The sequence below is a fragment of the Vanrija pseudolonga genome, chromosome 3 (assembly GCF_020906515.1).
Source record: "Vanrija pseudolonga chromosome 3, complete sequence".
NCBI lineage: Eukaryota > Fungi > Basidiomycota > Tremellomycetes > Trichosporonales > Trichosporonaceae > Vanrija > Vanrija pseudolonga.
In genome coordinates this window covers 2,058,675-2,081,811 of record NC_085851.1, presented here as the reverse complement: position 1 = coordinate 2,081,811, position 23,137 = coordinate 2,058,675, and the positions used below count along the sequence as shown (strand labels likewise).

The following is a 23,137-nucleotide window of genomic DNA, read 5'->3' as shown; positions in this document are numbered from 1 at the left end:
GTATCACACTTCTACGTCGCCGAGTCGCTACGCCGCGCGCTGTTTGTTAAACCTGCAGGGGAAAGTCAGAAGTGCACGCCCGCGCAACTCACTTGGGCAAAACGTCCCGCAGATACTCGGTCGCGCTGAGCCGTAACACCGTCTCCTGCGCCTCGCCGCCCGCGTCCCAAGTGCGCGCGGCGTTCGCGGCGCCGTGTATGATCGTGCGGTCGGGGAGCTGGGGCACGTCCTCGGCCCCACCAAGGTCGGCCCGCAACGCAGGATGCGCGACGTCGACAGAGGTGCCCGCGGCGAGGGTACACCGCTCGCCGAGCCGCACGCCCGCGAGCCGCGACCGCGGCATGAACGAGCACCATGGCCCCACGGCGTCGCCTGCGACAAGATCAACGCGGCACGCGACCATGAAGACGGTGTGTGCGCCGACGCGCGCTGCGCCCTTGCCAGAGAAAGTGACGACGGCCTCCTCCTCCACGACGCACCCGTCGGCGAGGTGCACGCTGGCGCCGGGGGCAACGCGCACGCTGCACCGCGGATGCAGGACACAGCCGGCCCCAAGCGAGATGGAGCCCTCGAGCCGCGCGTCGGCGGACACGAAGCACCCCACCTCCTGCGTGATCGTCGCTGGTGGCGGCGGCGGGCGGAGGGAGCGGTGCGTCTTGGACGGCGAGCGGGGCGTCGCGCGCGGTGTTGACGGCGAGGAGGAGGAGGACGGGTGCGCGCGGACTGGCCGCGGTGGGGCCGCAGTTGGCGTCGCTGGGGATGACCTGCCTGGGTTAGCTGTGCATCTTCGATGGGGCAGCTACCTTTCTGTCATGGCGGTGGGTTGAGCGAACAAAGGAGCGGCGTCGATCTCGATCCGGATGGCATCTTTGGCCCGCCTCCACCGCGCGCAGACGCGAACGCGCGAACGGGCACTTTTCCACGTGTCCGTGTCGCGTGTCGTTGTCGTCACTGCGAGCAGGTTACAAGTTGGACGCAACCCAACGCCTCTCGAGTTGCTTCGCAACTCTCGCAACTCACGCACCATGGCCGACCGCCCCCCAGCAGTCCCCCTCCACCTCACGTCCCTCGCCATCCTAGCGCCGAGCAATGCGCCGCTGTACGTCCACAGCTTTACCGGCAAGGACGACGAGATGCGCGCGTACCATTTGGCGCATGCGGCGGTGGACGTGATTGAGGAGCGGAGTGAGTATCGCACGAGCACCGCGAGCGCAGCGAGCGGTGCGGTACGTCGCGGCGTGGCCTGAACTATGCCGCCGTCGTCGCCGCCCCCGCCCCGACTGGCTCGCTGACGCTCCCCAGTTGTCATGAACGCGCAGCCCAACCGCCCGTCCGACTCCTACCTCGGCCTCCTGTTCTGCATGGAAGACATGGCGTTCTACGGCTTCCAGACGCCGACCAAACTGCGCCTCGTGCTCTCCGTCGCGCTCGTCGACGCGGTAATCAAGGACGCGGACATTGTGGCCATCTTCCGGGCCGTGCACCAGGAGGTGATCCGCGCGATACATAACCCGTTTTTGAGCCTGCCGAGCAGCTTTAGTGCGGTGGCCGCGGCGCCGTACGAGCCGGCGGCGGAGGGAGAGGACGGGGAGGGGAAGAAGGACGGGGACAAGGAGGTGCAAAAGGCCACCGCCGCCCTCGCGGCAACCCGCGTCGGCAGCACGCGCCGAAACGAGGCCGTCGCCGAGGAAGAAATGTTCGCCTCCGGACCCGCCGACATCAAGCCCGCCTGGCTCGACTCGCCGCGATTCCGCGCCGGGATCGAGCGCCTCGGCGTGCTGCTTAATGGCGGAAGGGCTTAGACTGGACTGTACTATGTGAGTGCCCGCGTGGGTGGGGTGGTGGGGCTGACGACGGCCGCAGATACGATACCCAGCCATGCAATGTGTACTTTAGCTAACGAGGGGAGGGAGGACGTGTGACGAGAAGGGCGCGCGGAGGCCAGCATAGGGGACTGGAGCCGAGCCTGGCCTGGCCTCCCTCCCATTCAACATCAGGCCCAAAGACCAGCTCCCCGAGCCCCCCAGGCCAGACATTGCCCCCAATCCCCTGCCCGGTCCATCGCAACCGGCCGGCGACGCCTCGTGCCCCCCCATCGCCGGCCGCGCGCACCGCAGCCCATGCAGGTTGCGCGACGACCCACAGCCACCACCACCCTTCAACGACACCGCGGCCAGAGGTCCGTGGCCGCCGTGACAGATACGGGGCGGACATATATGCATGTGATAATGTGAATGTTACATGGACGTGCGGAGCCACGCGAGGACCTCGTTCGCGAGGGGTGTTGGCACGTCCGGGGCCAGGTCGGCCTCGGCGCCGCTCAGCGCCTCGTACCGCTTGCCCACGAGCGCCGTGGAGATGGCGTTGAGCGCGTCCTGCGTGTCTTCGTCTGCGGCGGCGAGCTCGAGCGAGAACTGCGTGAGGAGGGCGTGCCGCGAGGCGAGGGTGGCGGTCTGGGTGGGTCAGCTGTGCACAACAGGTTCGCCAAGCTGCACGCACTACACGCCCGAAAGACAGCTCGCCCTCAATCTTGTTCGTAAACTCTGGCGTCTGGCCATACTGCCACTCCCAGCTCTGGCCGTCAGCTACACCCTTCCGGCTTACACCCACCGCGAGATCCTTGACCCCGTCCCACACCTTGGGCAGGTCGACCTGCCCCTCGTTGACGACATGCTCCTCCATGTGGCCGGGGTACGTGGCGCCAAACTCCTCCTTGAGGGCCTCGACAAAGTCGTCGTTGGTGATCGGTGCCGAGCGTGCGCGGTGCGCGTTGAGCGTGCTCACCGCCGAGCGGAACGATGCGATGCCCTTCGTCTCGAGGTGCGGCGAGTCGGAGTGCAGCGCGCGCCCGAGCGTGCTCACGTCCGACGAGATGAGCATCGTGCCGTGGTGGTACGCGCGGTGCTGGATGATCTTGTACGCCGAGCCAGACACCTGCGCGTGAGTGGGTGATCCAGTCACTTCGGCACCCACCTTCAAGTCCTTGCCCCCCTCCCGCACGATCACGTCGTTCCGCGAGTTGACGGTACAGCTCGGAACGTCGAGCCGCTCGCGGATCGCCTTGGCGACGAGGTTGGCGCCGCCGGACCGCGTGAACGTCACGCGGGGGAGCATGATGCTGAAGTTTGTGTTGCCCATGTCCTGCGGCGTGAGCTCGTGCCGACGTAAAGCCGTCGCCCAGCTCACTCACATGGTACACTGTTCCGCCGCCCGACCGGCGGCGCACGAGCGGGATCCCGTCCGCGAGCAGCTGGCGCGGCGTCGTCTCCTTCCACGGGTTCTGGTTACGCCCGATCACGACGCACTGCGCGTTGCGGTAGATGAACAGTAAGGGCTGGGATACTGGAGTGTTGCGCAGCAGCCTGGGGGTGTCAGTGGGGACGGCAGCGCATTGGGGCGGGGTGGCGTACCAGTCCTCATAGCTGAGGTTGAACCATGGGTCGGTCGACGTCGAGACGTACGCCGCGGGCTGGGGTCAGCGCGGTGTGACGGTAATGGATAACGCACCGAGGTGAGCTGGACACGCTCTTCCTCTGCTGGTGGTGCGGACGCGAATGCGCGCGCGATCGTCCGGTGTAGCAGGGGAGAGCACGCTGCGATGCGCCGTGCGCCGCTTCCTCTCTGCGAAATGCCGAACAACATGAGTAGTTGAGACATCGGCGACGGCGCGCCGGCCTGATTTATCTTTGTGGTCCGCGCCGAGAATGCGGGGCATCCATCATAACCGCCACCCGCCAATGCCGCTTTTCACACCCGCCGCGTTCATCAAGCAAGTCTACCGCAAAAATCATGTAACCAATTCCTGCGAGATTTGGGGGATCGTCCTCTGCGACGAGATGCACACGGGCTGGCAATTTAAACCGCGTTTCTATGCATCGCAGCGGCTGAGATGGGCTGGGAGTGATAACTCCGAGGGGTGAGCGGGATCAAAGGTGGCTTCTTCACGTGGTGAGTGTGGTGCCCCGCTGTTCCTGGCTCGAGCTGTTGAAGACGCGAGTTTTGGCCACCAGTCGCGTCGTGCATGAACCACATCCGCACCACATCGCACTTTCTGCGTACTACATCAGCGCAGCTACAATGGGCGCCGTTGCCGACGTCCTGAGCTCCCCGGGACACCCGGAAGTGGTGGAGCGCATCCTCGAGTTCCTCGACCACCGCTCCATCTTGAGCGCGGGTGCTGTAAGTCCAATCCCACCTTTCGCATCGGCGCTGACCCCCCAGACATGTGTCAACATCAACGACGTCGTGATCGGCTCGTCGCGACTGCAGTATATCCTCCGACGGGCACTGTACGCTCTCCCGTCGACCTATGCGCAATTCGCCCCGCGTATCCCCACTGGCACGCTTGTCGATCGCCTGTCTGACACCCAGCGGCGATGGGACCGGCTCGAGCCGAAACGCGTCGACATTGTCGAGCACGACCATGAGATGTTCAAGGCAATCGCAACTCAGGGCGTTCTGGTTGTCGCGCACTATATCCAACGGGACAAGCCGTGGCATGAGGACTATGCGACGAGTGAGGAGGACGACAACGAGGACGACCCCGAGGGCTGGGACGAGGATATGGACAGCGCCGACAGTGACGAGGACGAGGACGACATGGGCAGTGTTGACGGCGAAGTCCCCGCCATCGACGTCAACGACGTCGGCGTGCCGATGGATGACGGGGCCGAAGATTGGGAGACGGACGACAGCGTCCAGGGTGTCGACGACGACGACCTGGACGACATGATGTTTGGCAACGGCGGCTGGTCGACTGGGTCTGACGATTCAGACTCGGACGACGATGACGACGAGGACGCCATCGCGGTGAGCAAAAGCTGGACAGTGTACGATGTCGGGCTGCTGCGTGACGCGGATCCCGCCGTCAAGTTCAAGGACGCCGTGCCCCACTGGACATTCAAGACCAACAAGGCTTTTAGGAAGATCGCCGCCTCGCGTAATGGCAACGTTGTGGCTGTCTCTACCTTGGACATTGAGGACACACTCGACGACCAAGAACGGCCGACGGGTGCACGCATCGTCAGCACAATCTACTTCTATGTCCTCGTCCCCGATACGCCAGGAGGCAGTTCCGAGCCCTTGGATGCCATCCCACACCCCGTGAATGACATGATCCAATGGATAACATACTCCACGACTCCGGTCATCACACCAGGGGTTGCCACTCCGTGGGCGGCACACCCATACTGGTTCGACATCAACTTTGGCAAGAACAACACCATCGCCGCTACATCTATGCGCGAGGCGGAAAAGGCAAAGGTCTGGCGCTGGACAACGGGCGAGTTGCTGTCTGCAAGTGTCACTGAGATGATGTGAGCTGGCGGAGAGTCCCGCGTAGCGCATGTTGGCCCTGTTTGGCTATACCGCTTACACCTCAGGATACGGAAGTAGGCCCAGTCCGAGACCGGACCATCGGGGAGGTACTCTACATTCCCGACGGTGACGATCTCCTCCTTCTCGGTAAACGCGAGATAGTCGGGTCGTCCCAGGCGGCAGCTGCAGCTCAGTCGGCAGCGACAGGCGCCGAGCCACCAAAATCCGCAAAGACGACAACGCAGAGGCAAGAAGGAGCCCATCTGGCTAATGTCGATACGGATGACTGGGAGGACGAGACCGACGAAGAGGAGGCTCACGGTGACGATTACGACATGGACGATGACCATGAGGATGACGACGTATCGGAAGGCATCCAGCTACTCCTCTATACACAGGCTGGCGGCGTGGGTGTCGAGCACCAGGGCAAGGGAACCGAGCTGCTAGGCAAACCCCACCTCAAGCAGACCGGTGCCCTTGGAGCACCGATCCATGCTGTTGGTGAGATCACTTTCCCAATCGAGGCGCGCGAGTTTGAGCGCCCTGGGCCCGAAAGCGAGCACGATGACCTTTTCAGCACCGACAGGTTCTCGGGATATGAAGTGCCGTACCTCGATACCGGCCTCGACTTCGCCATGGACGACAGCGACGGGCGGCTTCTGTGCGTCTCTGCCCAAAACATTGACGAGTTCATGGCGTACGCTGGCACGATTCGCTACGACGAGTTGCGCCAGCGCATGGCGGCCGCCACCGCGCCACTTTCGATAAAGGACTGGGCGGACTTCGTGCACTGGGACGAGTGGTTGTGGTCAGAGGTGTACATCGCCACCAGTGGGCTGAGGGTGGCGACGACGCAGGCGTTTGAAGCCAGGCGTCGGTCGGACGTGCGCGCCCAGGACCGCATCACGTTGCGCGTCGACGATGTGCGCGGCGCGGCGTCGCTCGCCGTGGGCGTACACCCGTCTCCCCTCGGCTCGCGATTCGCCCCGCCTCCCGAGTCTCGTCAAGCGCTTACGACGTCGCCCCAATCCACCGCGCTCGACTCGGGCAGCGAAGCGCGCCTCGCCCTCTCTTCAGGCTGGGACGTGACCCGCCCCGCCGGTGAGACCTACGACATGACGCTCCTCTGCGACCCCAGCAAGCCCGAGTTCCGGGAGGCTGAAATCTCCGTGTCGGGCGAGTTTGGTGACCGGTACTTGTTTGGCGAGTTTAAGGCGACACACCTCGCACGCAAGAGCACGTCGGCCGAGGTTGTCTTCTCGAAACATCTCGGCGAGGTGGCGGGTATATCGATCGATGCCGACCACATGTACTTGGATATGCGGCAGAGGGTGGTCGTATTGAGCTTTTAGAGAGGATGTACATACATGATGGGCTAGGCGTGATGTGGCGCCGGGCATGGCAGGCTGGTGATCCCTTGTGCGCGCCTCGTGCATACTCCCATGGCAGTCATGGCCTTGGGAGCTACACAGACCCCTTTGGCTAAACGAGAACCACAGCCGTGGCCCGACGGCCCCTTGTCCAGCCGCCTCATGCCGAGTTGTGCCACAACAAACCAGCACCTCGCCCCATCGACGACGCGCGACACGAATGCCAGCCACCGCACGACAATCACCTGCTCTTCTCGCACAATATCACCGATTAGCACCACCTGGAAAACAGGAAACGCGCACTCTTCCTCGGTTGTCGTGTCGAGCCCGCAGCGCAACGTATAGTCGGATACGCCTCGGTGTACAGCAAAGCAGGTATCCCGCAATGTGTGCGGCATCCTGCCTGCCCCAGATAACACGCCTCGCGTGGAGGTTGATTCCAGAGTCCGAGGTCAGGTGTGCGCTGGGCCGTCGGGGTGGACCGCTTCGATTCCGGTGGGCGGGCGTGTACCGTGTCATTGAGGGACACTCTCTTGACACGGACGTCGTCGCGCACGAGATCTGGACCTGTGGGGCCCGGGGCATCGTCTATGTGCAGGGGTATCGTGCGGCCAGGCGACCGCCACGGTCGCCTACCCAGGTCTGGCTATCGCCCAGCCCAGTGACGGAGCTAGCCGCGACTTGCCGCCCCGAGCCTCGCCAACAGTTGGTCACAGGACACTCCTACTCGCCAAGCTCGCCGGGGCCGCGGAAAAAGCCACAGCAGTGGTACATGATTACTGGAGCGGTGGTCGGGCCGCAGGCGGTCCGACTGGCGGGGGAGGTTACCGGAGTGGCCGCTTTGCGCGTTTGCGGCATGCCGGCGTCTTGGCGGTGCCTTGGGCTCGGGTTGGCTGGCTCGGTGTCAACCAGCATGTCGTACCCGGCACCCAGGCCATCCAGAGTATCGCGCTGATGATGTGAGAGGCGCGGCTAATCTCCCTCTCGTGCTCGTGCGCGCGGCTGCAGCCCGATATGGAGATGATTGATGTTGTTCCTTTTGGTGGCGCGTGGCGGCAATGACCCCGCCGATACGCGACGGGTGTGACTGTGCGTACCTGTCTGTGGCCAGGATGGGGGGACGGCCTGCGGCCTGCGGCCAGTAACAGGCAGCTGGAGCGCTGCTCTCGATATAAGATGCACAGGAGCAGCGGTGTGGGACCCCATTGCCCCACACAACACAGATACACAGATACACACACACCATGTCTCAGATTTACGACCCAGAGAAGAGCCCACCGGTGGCCATCGAGCAGGTAGACACCAAGGCCGACCGCGACCTCGCGGCCGCGACGGCTGCCCTCGAGCACACGTACGAGGGCGAGCATGGCACCAAGCGCGTGCTCAAGCCGCGCGTCGTGAGCATGATCGCCATTGCGGGGTGTATCGGCACAGGTGGGTTCAGCGCCTGTGTGGCACGGTGTTGTGGCTCACACCCCAGGCCTGTTCCTCGGCTCCGGCGCCGCGCTGGTCAACGGCGGCCCGGTCGGCTTCTTTCTCGGATACCTCATCATGGGCTGCCTTGTCGGTATGATGATGTACAGCCTGGGCGAGATGACGTGCTTCGCGCCGAACATCGGCGGGTTCATCGAGATGGGGAACAGGTACATTGACCCTGCGTACGGCGCGATGATGGGTGAGTAGGCTGCCCTGGTTGGTGTCTTGGCAGGGCTGACTTGCGCTAGGCCTCAACTACATCTTCCAAGTGGGTATCGGGGTCCCGGCCGAGCTGTCGGCGCTAGCCTCGCTCGTCGGGTTCTGGGACAAGAGCAGCAAGCACGCCGCGGCGTACATCACTGCCTTTTTGCTGTTTGCGCTGTTTTCGAACGTGGTCGGAGTGAGATTGTACGGCGAGATCGAGTTCTTCTTCGCCGTCCTCAAGTTTGGCACGCTCATCGGGCTGATCTTGTTCGGCCTGATCGCGGACCTGGGCGGCGTGCCCCCGCACCGCGAGTTCATCGGCGGACGCCACTGGCGCAACGAGCCGTGGAACGACAACTTCAAGGGCCTTGGCTTGCCGGTCAACCTCAGCCGGTTCCTCGGCTTCTGGAGCGTCTTCACCAAGGCGGCGTTCTCGTATGCGACGACCGAGGGCGTCGCGGTGCTCGCTGGCGAGGCGCATAACCCCCGCAAGACGATGCGCACTGCCATCCGGACGGTGTTTTATCGAGTAAGTCGAGCCAGCACGAAGGTGCTGAAACCTGCTGACGCCACCAGATCGTCGGCATCTACATGCTCTCCGTCCTCGTCATCAGCCTCAATGTCTCGCAGCACTCGCCTGACCTCCTCTCGGCAGTCGCGCTGGGCGGGCACGACGCCGCCTCCTCCCCCTTCGTGGTGATCTGCAAGCAGACCGGCGTGCGCGTGCTCCCGCACATCATCAACGCGGTGGTCGTCACGTCCGCCGCCTCGTCCACCAGCGAGAACCTGTACGCGTGCTCGCGTACCATGGTCGCGTTGGCACGCCAGCGTGCCCTCCCGCGCGTCTTCCTCAAGACCGACAAGCTCGGTAACCCCATCGTGGCCGTCGGCGCCGCCACCGCCATCGGGCTCCTCGCGTACCTCTCCCTCTCGAACGGCTCGAACCAGGTCTTCCTGTGGCTGTCCAACCTCGGCGCGCTGAGCTCCCTGATCAACTGGACGTCCATCTGCATCTGCTTCCTGCGCTTCAAGAAGGCGCTCGCCGTGCAGGGCATCGACAGGCGCAAGCTCCCCCTCAGGTCATGGTGCCAGCCGTACATGGCGTGGGTGTGCATCATCTTCTTTTCGCTGGTTGTCATCTTCTCGTCCTTCACCGCCTTCCTCGGCGGGTTCAAGGTCGTCGACTTTGTCGCGGGATACATCACGCTGCCGTTCCTCCTGCTCTTCTTCCTCGGCTACAAGATCCTCCGCAAGACCAAGATGGTCGATTTGAATGAGATCGACCTCAGCGACGGGCCGGCCGAGGCGCTCGAGGGGACCAGGTACGACCGGTACGGCGATGTCCAGGCGGCCATGTTTACGCAGTAGGGTGGCGGGTTTTGTTAGGGGCAGAAGGCAGAAGCAAGCAGGTTGATAGTTGTGCAGTCATGAAAGGGTCCAGTGTTCTAAAGTACCCGAGTCAGTCGTTATCAGAAGAGAGGAGGAGCATGCAGAGCGGAGCAGGCAGAGGCAGCAAGCAGCATGCCACCAACCAAGTCCGGTCCACAATCGGACATAAAACCGCCACTCACCACCGGGCCGGACCGACCCAGGCACCACCCAGCTGCTCCGGCATCCGGACCGGCGCCGGACGCGGCTCTGCCCCCTCTGCTCTGCGCTCCTCTTTTAGTCGTCCACTTCGTCTCCTTTGCATTCTAACACCTACTCATACTCACGACGACGCAATGACCATCCCTAGCTTTGAAGGACGGAGCACGCAGAAGGCGGCCGTGTGCCACGGCGCGGTGGACCTGCGGATCGTGAGTCGCGCCGAGGGGGGTAGGAGTTGGCGCACGTGCGGCCGATCGGCGAGATGCTGACGCCCATCGTAGGAGGACAAGCCGATCAAGGCGCCTGGCGACGGCGAGGCGCAGATCGCCATGGGCGTCACTGGGCTGTGTGGCTCTGATCGTGAGTGCGACGGTACAGCAGTGTAGCGCGGGGTGCTGGGGAGGGCGCCAGGGAGGAGTGTTTACCTCGCCGCTGGCCTCCCCACTGCCCAGCGCAAGCTCGCTCCGCTCGCTCGCGAAAGCTCACACCCACCCAGTCCACTACTACGTCGCCGGCGCCAACGGCACCTTCAAGATCCAGGCGCCCATGGTGCTGGGCCACGAGTCGTGCGGCATCATCACCGCCCTGCCCGCCTCCTACAGCGGCCACCTGGCCGTCGGCGACCGCGTCGCGCTCGAGGTCGGCATCAACTGCAAGAACTGCCACTACTGCAAGATTGGCCGCTACAACCTGTGCAAGGGCATGCGGTTCGCGTCGAGCGCCAAGACGTTCCCCCATCTGGACGGCACGCTGTGCGAGGTCATGACGCACCCCGTTGACCTGCTGCACAAGCTCCCCGCGTCGCTCGACCTGCCGCTCGCGGCGCTCGCCGAGCCGCTGAGTGTCGTGCTGCACGCGTACCGCCGCGCGCAGCTGCAGCCTGGCGCGCGCGTGCTGGTCCTTGGTGCTGGCGCTGTCGGCCTGCTCGCCGCCGCGCTCGCCAAGGCGTCCGGCGCGACGACCGTCGTCGCCGTCGACATTGAGCAGGGCAAGCTCGACTTTGCCGCCGCGCAGGGCTGGGTCACCGGCACCCACCTCCTGCCGCGCGGCGCGCGCGTCTCGGGCCTCGACGCCCTCGAGGTCGCCAAGACCCAGTGGGAGGGCCTCCAGAAGGACGAGGTCGTGTCGTCCGTCGAGGGGCTGGTCGAGGGCTTTGACGCTGTGTTTGAGTGCACCGGTGTCGAGTCGTGCATGCAGCTTGCGGTCTTGGTGGGTAACGATCGCACCGCACAGGTAGTCAGCACTCGCTAACGCTCGTACTAGGCCGCTGCACCAGGCACAAAGGTCCTCTACGTCGGCATGGGTACCGCTAACCTCACCCTCCCCATCGGCCCCTCGATGATCCGCGAGGTCGACCTCATCGGCGTCTTCCGCTACTGCAACACGTACCCCGAGGCCCTGGCCCTTCTCGGCTCGGGCAAGCTCGGCGACGTCAGCAAGATGATCACCCAGAGGTATCCCCTCGACCGGGCCGTCGAGGCGTTCGAGGACCTCCGCAGGGGCCGCGACAAGGACGGCAACACGGTCATCAAGGCCGTCGTCGGCAACCTCGAGCTCAAGTAAGCTGCCCCTTTGTATTTACGTACGTAGCTGGAATCTGCGCCTGCGCTTGTTGTGAACAGTCTATGCATCCCTAGCAAAATTACGCCGCGCCCCCGCGCCTTCTGACTCGTAACCGTTCGTCTATGGCGTCTATCTGCCTTCGAGTCCGCAGCACACCGCCTTACATGCGCGAGAAACGCTGCCCATGGCTGTCCTGCACGAGGCCCGCACGGCCGCCCATAACCTCGGCGAGGTGCTTGATGCCGCTCCACCACACGTCGGTGCCACGGCGCAGGCGCATGTCCGAGTGGCGCTGCACATTGTCCATGGACGCGAACACAATCTTGGAGCGCTGGATGGCGATCATGACCGCCGTCTCGGGGGCGGCGTCAGATCCGGGTTTGCGGCGCCCGTGGAACGCCTGCGAGTTGGGGTGGGCGTGCTTCTCGAGGAACTGCATCGAGAGCAGCGAGAGACGAGCAGCACGGCATCGGTCGAGGGGCGAGGGAACACCGCCCTGCAGCGTGTGGCCGAGCTGGGCCGAGCGCGCGTCGAACAGCTCCTGTCCCTCCTCCTTGAAGATCTTGGTGATAAACTCGGTCGTGTACACGCTTGACGCCTTCTCCGACTTGATAACCAGACGGCCCTCCGACTTGCCGCGCTCGTCGAGCGCATAACGCTCCTTGAGGAAGTCGACGTCGTCCAGCAGGCGGCGGAGCGAGACACCCTCCTCGGGCGTGTAGAGGAGCACGGCACCGACAGCCAGCGCGCCAAGCGTGGCAATGTAGCCGCTCATACCACCCTGTGTCTCGACGACAAACACGCGGTTTCGCGACGCCGAGGCACTCTGCTTGATGGCGTCGCAAGCGAGCACGAGCGCGTTGAGCGACGTGTCCGAGCCGAGGGAGAAGTCGGTGAGCGGGACGTTGTTAGACAGCGTGGCGGGGAGGTGGATCATGGGGATGTGGAGCGAGGGGTAGTCCTTGCGCGCGGTGTCGAGGCTGAGGATAGAGCTGTACGCCTCAAAGCCACCGATAAGAAGCAGCGCGTCGATCGCGTGGCGCTGGAGCGCGGCCGCGACGCCACCGAGGTCAATCGTGGGGAGGGTACGGTTGGTGCCCAGCTCGGAACCACCACGAGTGTTCCAGTTGTCGACGCGGAGCCACGACAGCTCGGCGACATTGTCCTCGAGGAGACCGTCAAAGCCGTTGTAGATGGCAACGGGCACGTGCCCGCGGTTGTGGCAGTAGCGCACGGCCTGGCGCGTGGCAGCGTTCATGCCGCCCGCAGGGGCGCCGACGTGGATGATACCGACACGCAGGCGCTGGTTCTCCGGGAGGTGGTCGGTCGTCTTGAGCGACGAGCTGACCTGGAACGCCTCGAGCATGTCGCGGAACTCGGAGTCACGGTACGACATGGCGAGGGCAAAGTCCTGCGACTCGATAGCGGCGGCGACCGCCTGAGTCTTGGCAACGGCCTCGAGGAGGGGCACCTTGGTGATCTTGTTCTCCTGAATGCCGATCATGTACGACGGCGTCTCGGGAGTGGCTTCGAGGAGGGCCTCGACGGCCTTGACACCCTGGAGGGTGGGCTGGGGGCGGGGTCAGCGACGATTACAGCGCAAGGCCGTGTGTGTATGCTGTCACACGTGTGCCTTGACTACTCACGAGAATACGGTCGAACGCGGACGGCGTGCCACCACGCTGAGTGTGGCCGAGCGTCGTGACACGCGTGTCGAGGCCAAGCTGCTCGACAAGCACCTGCTTGACGTGGTCGGCCTTGATAGGCTTGAGGTTGCGGTCAAGCGCACCCTCGGCAACAATGACAATGCTCTTGCGCTTGCCAATGCGGCGGTGCTGGTGGAGCACGTCGCACATCTCCTTCTCCCAGTTATCGCTGGTGGGCGGGTGCTCAGGAATAAAGATGAAGTCTGCGCCGGTCGCCACGCCGGCCATGAGCGCGAGCCAGCCGCAGTGGCGGCCCATGACCTCGATGACGAACGCGCGCGAGTGCGACGACGCGGTAGACGAGATCGAGTCGACCGCCTCGCAGATACGGTGCAGCGCCGTGTCGGCGCCAATCGTCAGGTCGGTCATCGACATGTCGTTGTCGATCGAGCCGACGAGGCCGACAATGTTGAGGTAGCGGTAGGCCTCGAGCTGCTCGTCGTCGATATCGCCGTTCGAGTGCAGCTCGGCCAGGAGCGACGGCCACTCGCCGCGCAGCTTGTCGGCGCCGGTGAGCGAGCCGTCACCGCCGCACACAGCGAGACAGTCGATGCCGTAGCGGATGAGGTTGTGCGCGGCCTTGAGGCGGCCCTCGCGGGTGCGGACTGCAGCGCGTCAGCCGACGCTCTTACTCCCCCTTCTCCCACTCACACGAAGGACACCTCGACGAGCCGATAAGCGTTCCGCCCTCGCCGAGCCAACCGCGCACGTCGTCCCAGCCAACACGGACGATATATCTCCCCTTGAGCGTCTTTCCCCCGTCGTCCTCCTCGGTGTCGATCGTCTCGTGGCCGGCAAAAGCGGCCGCCACCTCGTCGGGGTCGCCCTCGCCCGCGCCGTCGCGCAGCAGGCCGCCGTAGCCAAAGCTCAGCGGCGCGTCGGACAGCGGCGCGATCGCCTTGGGGTCGGCCGCAGTGTGGCTCTCGGGCGCCGAAGGTGCAGGGTGCGCGCGCGCGCCAAGGTCGAGCGCCGAGAGCCCGGCAAAGCCGACGCTCTTGGGCCCAAAGGCCGGCGAGGGCGCCGCTGACGGGCGACGCGAGACGGCAGGCGTCGGCTCAGTCGCGTTGCCGCGCACGAGGCCCTCCCAGCCCTCGCGGATGATGTAGGTCTCGCAACCGCTGCGTGTGTTAGCTTGGCAAAAGTCGTCGCCTCGTCCCAGGAACACTGCCGGGAGATGCCGCCTTATCGTCCCGATCGCCCCGACCAGACCAGACAGTGTCCATGTCCACTCTCTGCACCGACCGCGCGCTCCGAGCGGCGGCACCCGTGCACTATTGCCGACTTACCGAGCGATTCCCTGGCGGACGACGGCGCGGACTGCGAGTTAGCGGCGTGGTCGTCATCTACTGCTACCCACCCGCGGCGTTCATGCCGGCCGAGTCGCCGCCCGAGGTGAGGACGGCAATCTTGCGGGTGCGCTTTGCGCGCGCCTTGGGGTGGGGCTGTGAGACCGGCGCGGCATCGTACCCCACTTCCGAGGCCTCGGAGGGGGGCACGACGCCGACGACGGCGTGGTGGACGACGGGCGCGGGGGTCATGGGCTCGGACTCTGGCGCGGCGGCGGCGGACGCGGTGTTGTTCGTTTCGCTTTCGGTGAGGTTTAGGTGTTGGTGGGGCATTAGTTGGCGATGGTGTGGAAGAGAGAGAGGGAGTTGGGGGTGGGGGTGCTGCTGTGCCAAGCACGTCGAGGAGGCGTCGAGGGAGGCAGGCAGGTGCGATGGGGTCCGTGGCGTTGGAACACGAAGGCACCTCGCCGTTGCTCCGACTTTTGTGACGCACTCAACTTTGCCGGCGGTATTTGGCTTGAATCGAGCCAATCGCAATCCACGACGCACCCCGACTATCACCCATCACCCACTGGTCGGTCGAGATAACCCTTCATTTCACTTGTCCCCTTGATACATGCGTCTCCTGCCTCTGCGGCTGCTACAACCCTGGGGATTTAAAAAAAAATAACTCTACGAGACGGGCATCTACTGGCTGGCTGCTGGCTCCTGGGCTCTCCTGGGCAACTCTGCCCCGCCCCATGCACACCACCGCCCCCCCCCCCCCCATCATATGCAAACAACAACATGGGCCGCAGCCTCATGCCGCAGCAGCTACCCCGCGTCCTCGTGCGCTCGTGCGTGACGTCGCTCCGACCCTGTTTCTTCTCCACGTGCGCCGGAACACTGAAGACCGGGCGGCGACAACTGTCGCCTGTGAATCCAGTAAACACACACACACGCCGCACTCAGACGGCCGTGCCGTCAACCTCGTCCTCATCCGCCTCGTCCACCTCCATGGCCTCGTCGACAGTTTTGACGTCGCCGTCCTCGTTTTCGTCGACAATGCCCTCGTAGATGCTCTTGGACGGCAACCCGGAAACTTCACCATCCGGGCGCTCGTGCATCGTGCGGCCGACCGTGTCGATCCATCTGTTGCGGACACTCAATAGCCGCTTGAGCGAGTCGGGAACTGCAGGTCGACCGTTGCCGGAAATGACACCATTCTGCAGTGTCTTTTTACCGCCCGAGCCGTGTTTCTTGATGCGCTTGGCCCACAAGGCCTCGATTTGCTTTTCCGTCTCCTCGAGCACACCCTGGTACTCGCCATATGCGAGGCGGTCCTTTGCAATCTTCCCCAAGCGCGTCTTGCGCGCCTCGTTGATCGCGGTTTGTTGGAGCAGTAGCCGCTGGCACTGTCTGAGCGCAGAGGTGACCTCGTCGTCGTCACGGTTTGCCGCATCAAACTCCTCATGCTCGCCAAGGAGCATGACCGAACGGAGCTCCTTCTTGACGCGGTCTTCGAGGTCGACGACGTCGACGCGCGTCGCGTTTACAGGCTCGCCCTCCGGCTCTGGCTTCTTGTCTGCCGCCTCCTTGGCCGCAGCCGCAATATCGTCTCCGCCAATAACCGCCGCAACCACACGCTCCGTCATCGACCCAAGCCCCTTGTTCTCCTCGAGCAGGTTGGCGTCGCGGATCTCTGTCGGGACGCAGTGTACCAGCGGGGGCTGGTGTGTGCCGTTGGCCGCTTGGCGTAAATTGGGCACCGGGAACCGCGGTGTCGTTCCCGGCGGCAAGGCATCCTCCTCGTCCCATATTTCGGTGTAGTGCCGTCCCCGCTGCGGGATGAGGTACGAGTCTGGTGTGTCGGCCTTGAAGTTGAGCATTGCGAGGTCGTCCTCTCGAATGTCGCGGATGTACGGCTCGACGTTCTGCCAGAACGTCGCCATGGCGATCTGGCTTGGCGCCTTCTTGTCGCTGTAGTCCTCGTCCACCTCGCTCTGGCGCTTCGGGCCGGCGGGCAGCGGCTTCTGCACCTCTGGTCGTGGGGGCACTAGTGCGCGCTGCGGTGGTGCCGGCAGTGTCCAGTCGATATGCCCTCCAGGTAGCGGCGCTGATGCTGTCGACGATGGCGTAGGGCTGGGGTCAACCGGCTGCGGGCGCGACTTGTTGTGTACTCCAGGCGCGAGCTTGAGCTTGAGGCCAGATGTCGACGCCTGGTGGGGCGGTGGTGTCGAATGTGCTGCTGCGCGGGTTAGCGAGCGCGGAGTGCTTTCCACCCACCCTCGTCGTCGGAATCCAACACCCGCTTGGCCTTCTTGCGCTTCTGAATGCCGCCGTAGGTCGCCTGAGGGCCGCCGGGCCGGAAGCTGGCCGACGACGCATTCGACGGGGCGGGGGACGCCGCTGGGCGCGCGTGAGCTATCTTTCCTCCCTGCGCGACGTTTAACCCACCTCTCTCATTCTTGACCTTGACCTCGGGGTCGACTCTTCGCCTCTCCACGGCCTCGAGGGCGGCCCCGGCTCTCTGGTTGGCCGCGAGCGCCGCGCGCTCCCTCTCGTCCGTCTCCTCGCGCTCCTTGCGCTTCTTGCCGTCCTTCTTGTTCTGCTTCGCCTCCTCGCGGAACGCAGCGGCGCTCTTGCCCGCCGGCGCCGTCTTCTTGGACATGTTGGTGCCGTTCGAGGGGGCAGGGAAGGACGCTATCCGCGTCGCGGTGGAACTGGACTGCGCTTCGAGCGCCGACCGCAGCGACTCGAGGTCCTCGGTGTTGGGCACGGGCGGGTACGTGCCTGTCGAGGACATGAGCGAGAGGAGGGTGGGTGCGCGGGGAGCCATGGTGCTGGTTGTCCCCTGTGATGGTGGTGGGTGAGTGAGTGGGTGGTCGTGTGTTGTTGTCGTCGTCGTAGGGTCTGTCGAGGTGGTGTGTTGTGCCGAGGCGGCGGTGGGCGGCGAGACGACCGACGAGAGCGGAGTCATTTACAAGTGGCGACCACCATGTGTCAAACACGACGAGTGGACCCTGAAACGCACACCAAAAGAGCGCACAGACACCAGAGGGCTAGAGGGCTGGAATCGGCCAGCGTGGGAGGCGGGAGCAATTTGACATTGTGATCGAGCTTGGTGTGGAGCGGGAGCAAAGCCACGTGGTGGTGACCACAGTGACGGCCAGAAGTCGGACAAGGAGAACAATGACTGCGATGACCGTCTGCAGTCACAACCACATCCTCCACCCGCACCCATGCCACCCCGCTTCAAGGACAAGGCGCCGCTCAAGACGCTCGCCAAGGCGTCACAGTCGTGCGCGACGCAGGTGGGTTAGCCCTCGCCCCGCGGCGTGCTGGCGGGCCACCGGCAGCGGCAACTCCTTCCCCCACTCACACTCCCCAGTCCCTCGCGTACGGCCAGTGCATCGGCCGCTCGTACCAGGATGTCAGCAAGGACATGTGCGCGGAAGAGTTTAGGGCGTTCAAGGACTGTGTCCAGGTGGGTGCACGCTTCGTCGCGAGGCTGACCCGCCAGAAAGCCATCGGAAGGAAGTGGTAGATGCCCTGAAGAAAGACAAGGAAGGCAGGCAAGACGCACAACCTTGCCCACTGTACAACACTGCAACATTGCACGGCGCACGCCCACGCTGCGCCCACATATCCGTCACAAATGCCATTGATAATACTACTCTATAATGCTGTCGTCTGCGGTCGTCTACAGAGGGGGGCTGTCAAAGCCAGTGTCCATGTGGTCTAGTTGTCGTCGTCGTCTCCGCTCTTGTCGGCCCAGAGCACGGCGGTGCGTTCCCTTCCGGTACGGAAACGAGCCAGCTCGCCCATCTTGACCGCCTCCCACTCGACGCGAATAAACACCCACATCCAGCGGCGGACGAGCTCGAGCGCTTCCATGAAGAAGACGCCCGACTCGATCTTGCTGATGGTGTGCAGGTGGGTCGAGAGGTCGAGGCTCCACGTGAAGCGGAGCACGAGGTCGAGCAGGGCGAAGAGGTAGTACACGATGGGGTCAGGGAGGAGTAATGTCTGGCGGAGGCCCCAGAGGGCCGGTTTTGTCGAGGGCGACACGTCGTTGAGGCTGTGGTGCGCTGGGTGTGGGCTGCGCTGGTGCGTGTCGCGGCCCAGCGTGCGGCGGATGCGCGCAAAGATGCCTCTTGGCGGCGACGGGCTGCGCGCGTTGGGTGTGAGGTGGCCAGACGAGCTGTCGGCCTGCGATGGGAGCCAGGTTTCCAGCTCGCACAGCGACAGTCCCCAGTCCATCTCGACGTCCCAGTAGAACGAGAACATGGAGTTTACGACGACGGCGAGAAGCCAGAGCCGGAAGACGGGGTGCTCGCCAAACCATCTTGTTGGCGCCGTGTTGAGCTCGGCGGGGGTGACGCCCTTGGCCTCGGCGACCTCCCTTACGACGTCCTTCTGGGCTGCGGACAACAGGATGACGGGGAAGGCAGAGGCGTACTTCAGCGCGTTGGCGAACGGCCGCTTGGACTGCCAGCCAGAGTGGTAGAACTCAAGCATGCACTGGCGGAATCGGAGGAGGTATGGGAGGCTGGGGGAGGTGTCAGCTCGACTGGACCCAACTATCACACCACACCACTTACCCAACCATCGCTAGCGTGATCCACTTGGACACGCCATGCGGCGCGACCCTTCCGTGCGTGATACCGCCAAAGATGATCTGGCTGGCGGAAACGTAGAGATCGCCGAGCACCTTGGCGAAGGACGTGAGGATATCAGCGAGGATCACGTCCGCGAAGAAGATTGGCGCGTTGGGCGGGGGGACGAGGATGCGGTGGATACTCTTGCGGAATGCCCTGCGCTCGCGGTGAGCGATCCCGCGCCACGGCAACAACGCAGCCGCGAGCGGCGCGAGCGCGATGAAGCCAACGAGGCCGCGCCACGCCTCCATCTTGTCCGTCTTGTCGCCCGTGATCCAGCGGAACACGCCCCAGCCGGCAAGACACCACGCCGCGTAGGCGAGGAAGAGGCGGTATACCGGTCCGTACAGCTTCGCGCTTGGCCGGCGGCCGGCGGCTGGCGGGGGCGTGTTTGCGCGCGGGCTGTCGAGCGCGTGGCGGACATGCGGCGCGATGTGCGCTGCGGCACTAGCAGGGGGGAGGGAGAGCGTGTCGAGCGCGAGGTCGATCTCGTTCGCGTCGACGCCGCCGTCCACGGGCGGGGAGGTCAAGTCGCCCGTGTCGTCCGAGTCCCGGATATCGAGGATCCAACTGCTGTCCAGCCCGAGCAGGTGCAGCACGTGCAGGTTCACTGCCCACAATAGCAGCGCGAGCCCGACGAGGAAGAGCACGCGGAAGGGCAGCGGAAAGCCGGCGCTGAACTCTGGCAGCTCAAGCGGTGTGATTGCCTCTGGGGGAAGCAGGTCGGGGGGGGTGTCAATGTCCATTGTTGTCGTGGTTGTGGTGGCGAGCGGCGGGCGGCGTGCGTCGACGCGAGCCGTTGCCTTGAGTTGTGCGAGAGGAGGAGCAGGAGCAAGGACAAACAGACAGACAGGTGGCGGTCGGTAGTGCAGATAGCGTGTTGTGAAACTCGTCGCCGTCTGTCGTCGCCGTGGCAACTTGGTGCTGGCGTTACTGCGGGCCGCGGCGCGGCTGGCTCAAGGTGCCTGCGGTTATTTGGTCCCGCTCACTGCTGGGTGCGTGCCTAGAGCTCAATCCGCGCTTGGCAACATTTGGTGAGTCAAGCTTGCTGCCTTGTTGACAACGCGTACGAGGTGGTTGGTGGGCATGCAGCTTGCTGCACGACGACGACGCGACGACAGGTGAGACAAGCCATGTCCACGAGACAATTTACGACGAGGCCGAGCAACGACGCGGAAGCAGGCTGAGACAACCATGCCGCCTCGGTGGGCGACTCCTCCCCAGCCCGTGCACGGAGCGGGGAGGCCGTGGGCTGCAAAGTACTAACCGTCACTGACCACCACTCGTGTGCGCTGGCCAGTGCGCAGCAGCAAGCAAGCACTATGCTCAATCGAGTGGTGGTTGTCGCAGCGCCAGCGAGGACATGTGCAGGCCTGGCTGGCCAACTGTGCTACGCTGGTTTGTGCTATCGTACATCGAGCCTGCGCCCCACGCAGTCAGTCATGCGGCGATACGTCCAGCCCTGCCGGCCTCTACACGTGGTCGACATGCACAGCTTGCTGCGCCGAGGCAGATTTGCGAGGAGCGAGAGGACACTACTGATCCGACACCGCGGAGTCCGAGGTTGCGGTATGTGATGGCGCTGATCTGATCACACCCTGGCTAGCCTGCTATCTTGATATCATGACGATATCAGGGCGCGCGCGCGTGAAGTGCACTTGTTGACATGTGCCAGAGCAGCTGGTCTGGTCATGTTGCTGATGGTCGCGGAGTTGCAGCGCCATCCCGCAAGCTTCGGCGCATCGACACTTGGTTGCTGACGCACGGCAGGGCGCTTGGCACCACCACCACCACCACCGGCGCGAGCGGCATTCGGCGCGCCCCCAACCCCGCCGCCACACAGCCGACCGCTTCGCCCCCCCGCCCGCCCAAGCCTCGGGCCCCTCGGCTGCGCTTAGCCAACTGCAGGATCGTACATGGGTGGATCTCTAGACTACAGCGTCTCGGTGCTGTCTATCATCTTTTAGCTTTATGCGTAGATGTGGTGTGCTGGGATGGGATGGTATGGGATATGGGTATGATGGGGGTAGTGTACTGCCGACCGCCTCGCGCGCTCGCGCCTACTGCACCTGCTCGCGCACGCGGTCGACGACGTGGCGCAGCTGCTCGAGGAAGACAAACATGAAAATGGTATTCGGCGTTAGGCGGACTGGGTTCGAGGTCAGCACATGCACATGTTATCGGTCCGCGGAGTCGCCGACCACCGCCGACCGGCCGACGGCCGACGGCGCCGGCAGGGCCAACTCCAACTCCGACTCACTCCAAGCAGGAAGCCAGCCCTTGAACAGGAACCTTGGTCCCTCCTTCTGCCAGCTCTTCGTAAGCACCTTCATCGGGCCTCCGGGACCCTCGCGGGCCATGACGCGCGACTTGACCACATCGGCGGGCGAGCAGACCGTCGTCGCGACGGTACCGGCCAGAGCCGAGGCGATAAAGTGCACGGGGATGCCGTCCTTCATGTCCGTGTGCTGGAGGATCATCCCCTTGAACACGTCGTACGAGACGAGCTGCGACGAGTTCATGAGGACGGCACGGATCTGCGGCGGCGGTTAGCACACACCCCGCAAGCGCTCACTCACAGTGTTGGGGACAACACCGCGGAACAGACTGGCGGCACCCTCGTCCTTGACCATGCGGTAGACGCCGTGGAACGCATTGCGGTAGTGGAACTGCTTGTCCTTGGGCTTGATCGGGTCCGAGATCATGCGCACGAGGATCACGTCGGCGGGGTTACCGGCCAGACCGCCAAGCGCACCAGCTCCGGCCGAGGCGATGACCAGGTCGCCCATGGTGAGCTTCTTTGTTCCTGCGGGGGTCTGTCAGCGCGGCTCGGCGGTTGTGTCATGCACGCCAGCGCTCCTCCCAGCTCGCTGCTCGCCGGTGGCCGCAGATACCGCGATACCGCAAAGCCACCCGTCGCCGGCTCAAGATCCGGCAAGGCACGGTCATCCGCGATCCGGGTGTGGGCGTCCGAGTTTTCGCTCAAACCCGAGTGCCGGTGCGGGGTGTTGATGCCTTTGGCAGGCAGTGGTCGCGCGAGCTGCGTGCACGCCACAGCGTCGTCGCCATGCTCGGTCGTCGCTGGGCCGTCTGGCAAAGCTCTGACCAGAAGCACCACCACTCCACGAACCGTCCACCTCCTCCCCCCCCCCCCCGCGCGTTTCCCGCCCTCGCCCTCACCCCGCCCACACTCACCATTGTTGGACAGCTGCGCCTTGATCACATCGTACGCCCCGAGCCTTGTAAGCGAGTAGGTCATCTGGCGGAAGATGCTAGCCGTGAGGCCAGTGTAAAAGGCACGAATGCCCCCGCTGGCATACACATCCTTTACGCCCTTGAGCAGGCTCGCGTCGCCCCGGGTGGTCTGGAGACGCCTGGGCGTGAGCTGGAGCCGAGGGAGGTACACTTACACTCGCATGAGGTCGAGAGGATGTGTGCAGCATGCGGCCACTGTGGGGTTAGCGTCAGGCGCGGGGTCCGTGCGGCTGGGTACTCACTGGAGGCAGCGACGCCTGTGGGGTGGGAGGTGGGGGTGCGATGGGAGCGAGGGAGCGAGCGATAGCAAGCGGCGAGTGAGCAGCAGAGGGTCTGGGTCAGCGCCGAGCGAGTGAGGGCCGTGTCATGAACATACCTCCGAGCCTGGGACGTCAGCATTGTTGCAGCGAGGAAGCAGAGATGACGAAGGCACTTGGACTGCTTTGGTCCGGCGCCGAGAGGACCCAACTCACCAGAATGGATATTTTTGCGGTATTCTCTTATCTGTTGCCTTGGACATGTTTGCAGTAGTTGTGCTCTATGGGGTCTATGCACGCCGGCCGTCTAGGAGATGTAGTATTAAAGCAAACGCAAGTAGAGATGCGTTGCCTGGCGGTGTTCGGGGTTGGGTCCTCGGATGGGCGGTTGTAACAATTTGAGTAGACGTCGGCTGGCTGCGAGTGGTGTTGGTGGAGGGGACGCGAGGACGGGCCGCCGAAATATTATCTTCG

The 23,137-nt window shown here is 64.2% G+C and overlaps 12 protein-coding genes across 12 annotated transcripts; 6 read left to right on the top strand and 6 right to left on the bottom strand.

The window, feature by feature from the left end:
* Positions 1-27: 27 nt before the first annotated feature.
* LOC62_03G004396 (uncharacterized protein) lies at positions 28-814 on the bottom strand (the record flags this gene model as incomplete). Its single annotated transcript, XM_062770917.1, has 3 exons — positions 28-52; positions 93-764; positions 804-814. 3 exons carry the CDS (start codon positions 812-814, stop codon positions 28-30), a joined length of 708 nt encoding a protein of 235 aa, XP_062626901.1.
* A 211-nt stretch (positions 815-1,025) lies between these two features.
* trappc2l (Trafficking protein particle complex subunit 2-like protein) lies at positions 1,026-1,802 on the top strand (the record flags this gene model as incomplete). The annotated part of the gene is made up of 2 exons (XM_062770916.1): positions 1,026-1,185; positions 1,303-1,802. The coding sequence occupies 2 exons, from the start codon at positions 1,026-1,028 to the stop codon at positions 1,800-1,802; spliced, it is 660 nt and encodes a 219-aa protein (XP_062626900.1).
* Positions 1,803-2,222: 420 nt separating this feature from the next.
* On the bottom strand, positions 2,223-3,642 carry lplA (Lipoate-protein ligase A; the record flags this gene model as incomplete). The annotated part of the gene is made up of 5 exons (XM_062770915.1): positions 2,223-2,453; positions 2,500-3,141; positions 3,191-3,362; positions 3,411-3,469; positions 3,508-3,642. 5 exons carry the CDS (start codon positions 3,640-3,642, stop codon positions 2,238-2,240), a joined length of 1,224 nt encoding a protein of 407 aa, XP_062626899.1. The 3' UTR covers positions 2,223-2,237.
* Positions 3,643-4,041: 399 nt separating this feature from the next.
* Positions 4,042-5,319, top strand: LOC62_03G004393 (uncharacterized protein; the record flags this gene model as incomplete). Its single annotated transcript, XM_062770914.1, has 2 exons — positions 4,042-4,179; positions 4,222-5,319. Exons 1-2 carry the CDS (start codon positions 4,078-4,080, stop codon positions 5,317-5,319), a joined length of 1,200 nt encoding a protein of 399 aa, XP_062626898.1. The 5' UTR covers positions 4,042-4,077.
* A 25-nt stretch (positions 5,320-5,344) lies between these two features.
* On the top strand, positions 5,345-6,668 carry LOC62_03G004392 (uncharacterized protein; the record flags this gene model as incomplete). The annotated part of the gene is given in 2 exon segments (XM_062770913.1): positions 5,345-5,390; positions 5,401-6,668. The coding sequence occupies 2 exon segments, from the start codon at positions 5,345-5,347 to the stop codon at positions 6,666-6,668; spliced, it is 1,314 nt and encodes a 437-aa protein (XP_062626897.1).
* A 1,262-nt stretch (positions 6,669-7,930) lies between these two features.
* Positions 7,931-9,734, top strand: SPCC777.04_0 (putative amino-acid permease; the record flags this gene model as incomplete). Its single annotated transcript, XM_062770912.1, has 4 exons — positions 7,931-8,120; positions 8,167-8,361; positions 8,411-8,895; positions 8,943-9,734. The coding sequence occupies 4 exons, from the start codon at positions 7,931-7,933 to the stop codon at positions 9,732-9,734; spliced, it is 1,662 nt and encodes a 553-aa protein (XP_062626896.1).
* A 356-nt stretch (positions 9,735-10,090) lies between these two features.
* SORD (Sorbitol dehydrogenase) lies at positions 10,091-11,546 on the top strand (the record flags this gene model as incomplete). Its single annotated transcript, XM_062770911.1, has 4 exons — positions 10,091-10,165; positions 10,238-10,316; positions 10,453-11,165; positions 11,220-11,546. 4 exons carry the CDS (start codon positions 10,091-10,093, stop codon positions 11,517-11,519), a joined length of 1,167 nt encoding a protein of 388 aa, XP_062626895.1. The 3' UTR covers positions 11,520-11,546.
* A 19-nt stretch (positions 11,547-11,565) lies between these two features.
* On the bottom strand, positions 11,566-14,949 carry pfk1_1 (ATP-dependent 6-phosphofructokinase). Its single transcript, XM_062770910.1, has 5 exons — positions 14,583-14,949; positions 14,512-14,542; positions 13,877-14,343; positions 13,166-13,830; positions 11,566-13,089 (listed from the first exon to the last, which is right to left on the bottom strand). The coding sequence occupies exons 1-5, from the start codon at positions 14,842-14,844 to the stop codon at positions 11,680-11,682; spliced, it is 2,835 nt and encodes a 944-aa protein (XP_062626894.1). The 5' UTR covers positions 14,845-14,949; the 3' UTR covers positions 11,566-11,679.
* A 336-nt stretch (positions 14,950-15,285) lies between these two features.
* On the bottom strand, positions 15,286-17,391 carry ngg1 (Chromatin-remodeling complexes subunit ngg1). Its single transcript, XM_062770909.1, has 3 exons — positions 16,948-17,391; positions 16,777-16,899; positions 15,286-16,738 (listed from the first exon to the last, which is right to left on the bottom strand). The coding sequence occupies exons 1-3, from the start codon at positions 17,327-17,329 to the stop codon at positions 15,459-15,461; spliced, it is 1,785 nt and encodes a 594-aa protein (XP_062626893.1). The 5' UTR covers positions 17,330-17,391; the 3' UTR covers positions 15,286-15,458.
* A 286-nt stretch (positions 17,392-17,677) lies between these two features.
* On the top strand, positions 17,678-18,153 carry LOC62_03G004387 (uncharacterized protein). Its single transcript, XM_062770908.1, has 3 exons — positions 17,678-17,804; positions 17,882-17,977; positions 18,014-18,153. The coding sequence occupies exons 1-3, from the start codon at positions 17,733-17,735 to the stop codon at positions 18,035-18,037; spliced, it is 192 nt and encodes a 63-aa protein (XP_062626892.1). The 5' UTR covers positions 17,678-17,732; the 3' UTR covers positions 18,038-18,153.
* Positions 18,138-20,099, bottom strand: erd1 (Protein ERD1 1). Its single transcript, XM_062770907.1, has 2 exons — positions 19,095-20,099; positions 18,138-19,042 (listed from the first exon to the last, which is right to left on the bottom strand). The coding sequence occupies exons 1-2, from the start codon at positions 19,895-19,897 to the stop codon at positions 18,232-18,234; spliced, it is 1,614 nt and encodes a 537-aa protein (XP_062626891.1). The 5' UTR covers positions 19,898-20,099; the 3' UTR covers positions 18,138-18,231.
* A 953-nt stretch (positions 20,100-21,052) lies between these two features.
* DIC1_1 (Mitochondrial dicarboxylate transporter) lies at positions 21,053-23,072 on the bottom strand. Its single transcript, XM_062770906.1, has 7 exons — positions 22,880-23,072; positions 22,649-22,670; positions 22,562-22,601; positions 22,347-22,525; positions 21,731-21,957; positions 21,412-21,688; positions 21,053-21,300 (listed from the first exon to the last, which is right to left on the bottom strand). Coding segments are annotated over exons 2-7 (813 nt in total). The 5' UTR covers positions 22,650-22,670; positions 22,880-23,072; the 3' UTR covers positions 21,053-21,211.
* Between the last annotated feature and the right edge of the window lie 65 nt (positions 23,073-23,137).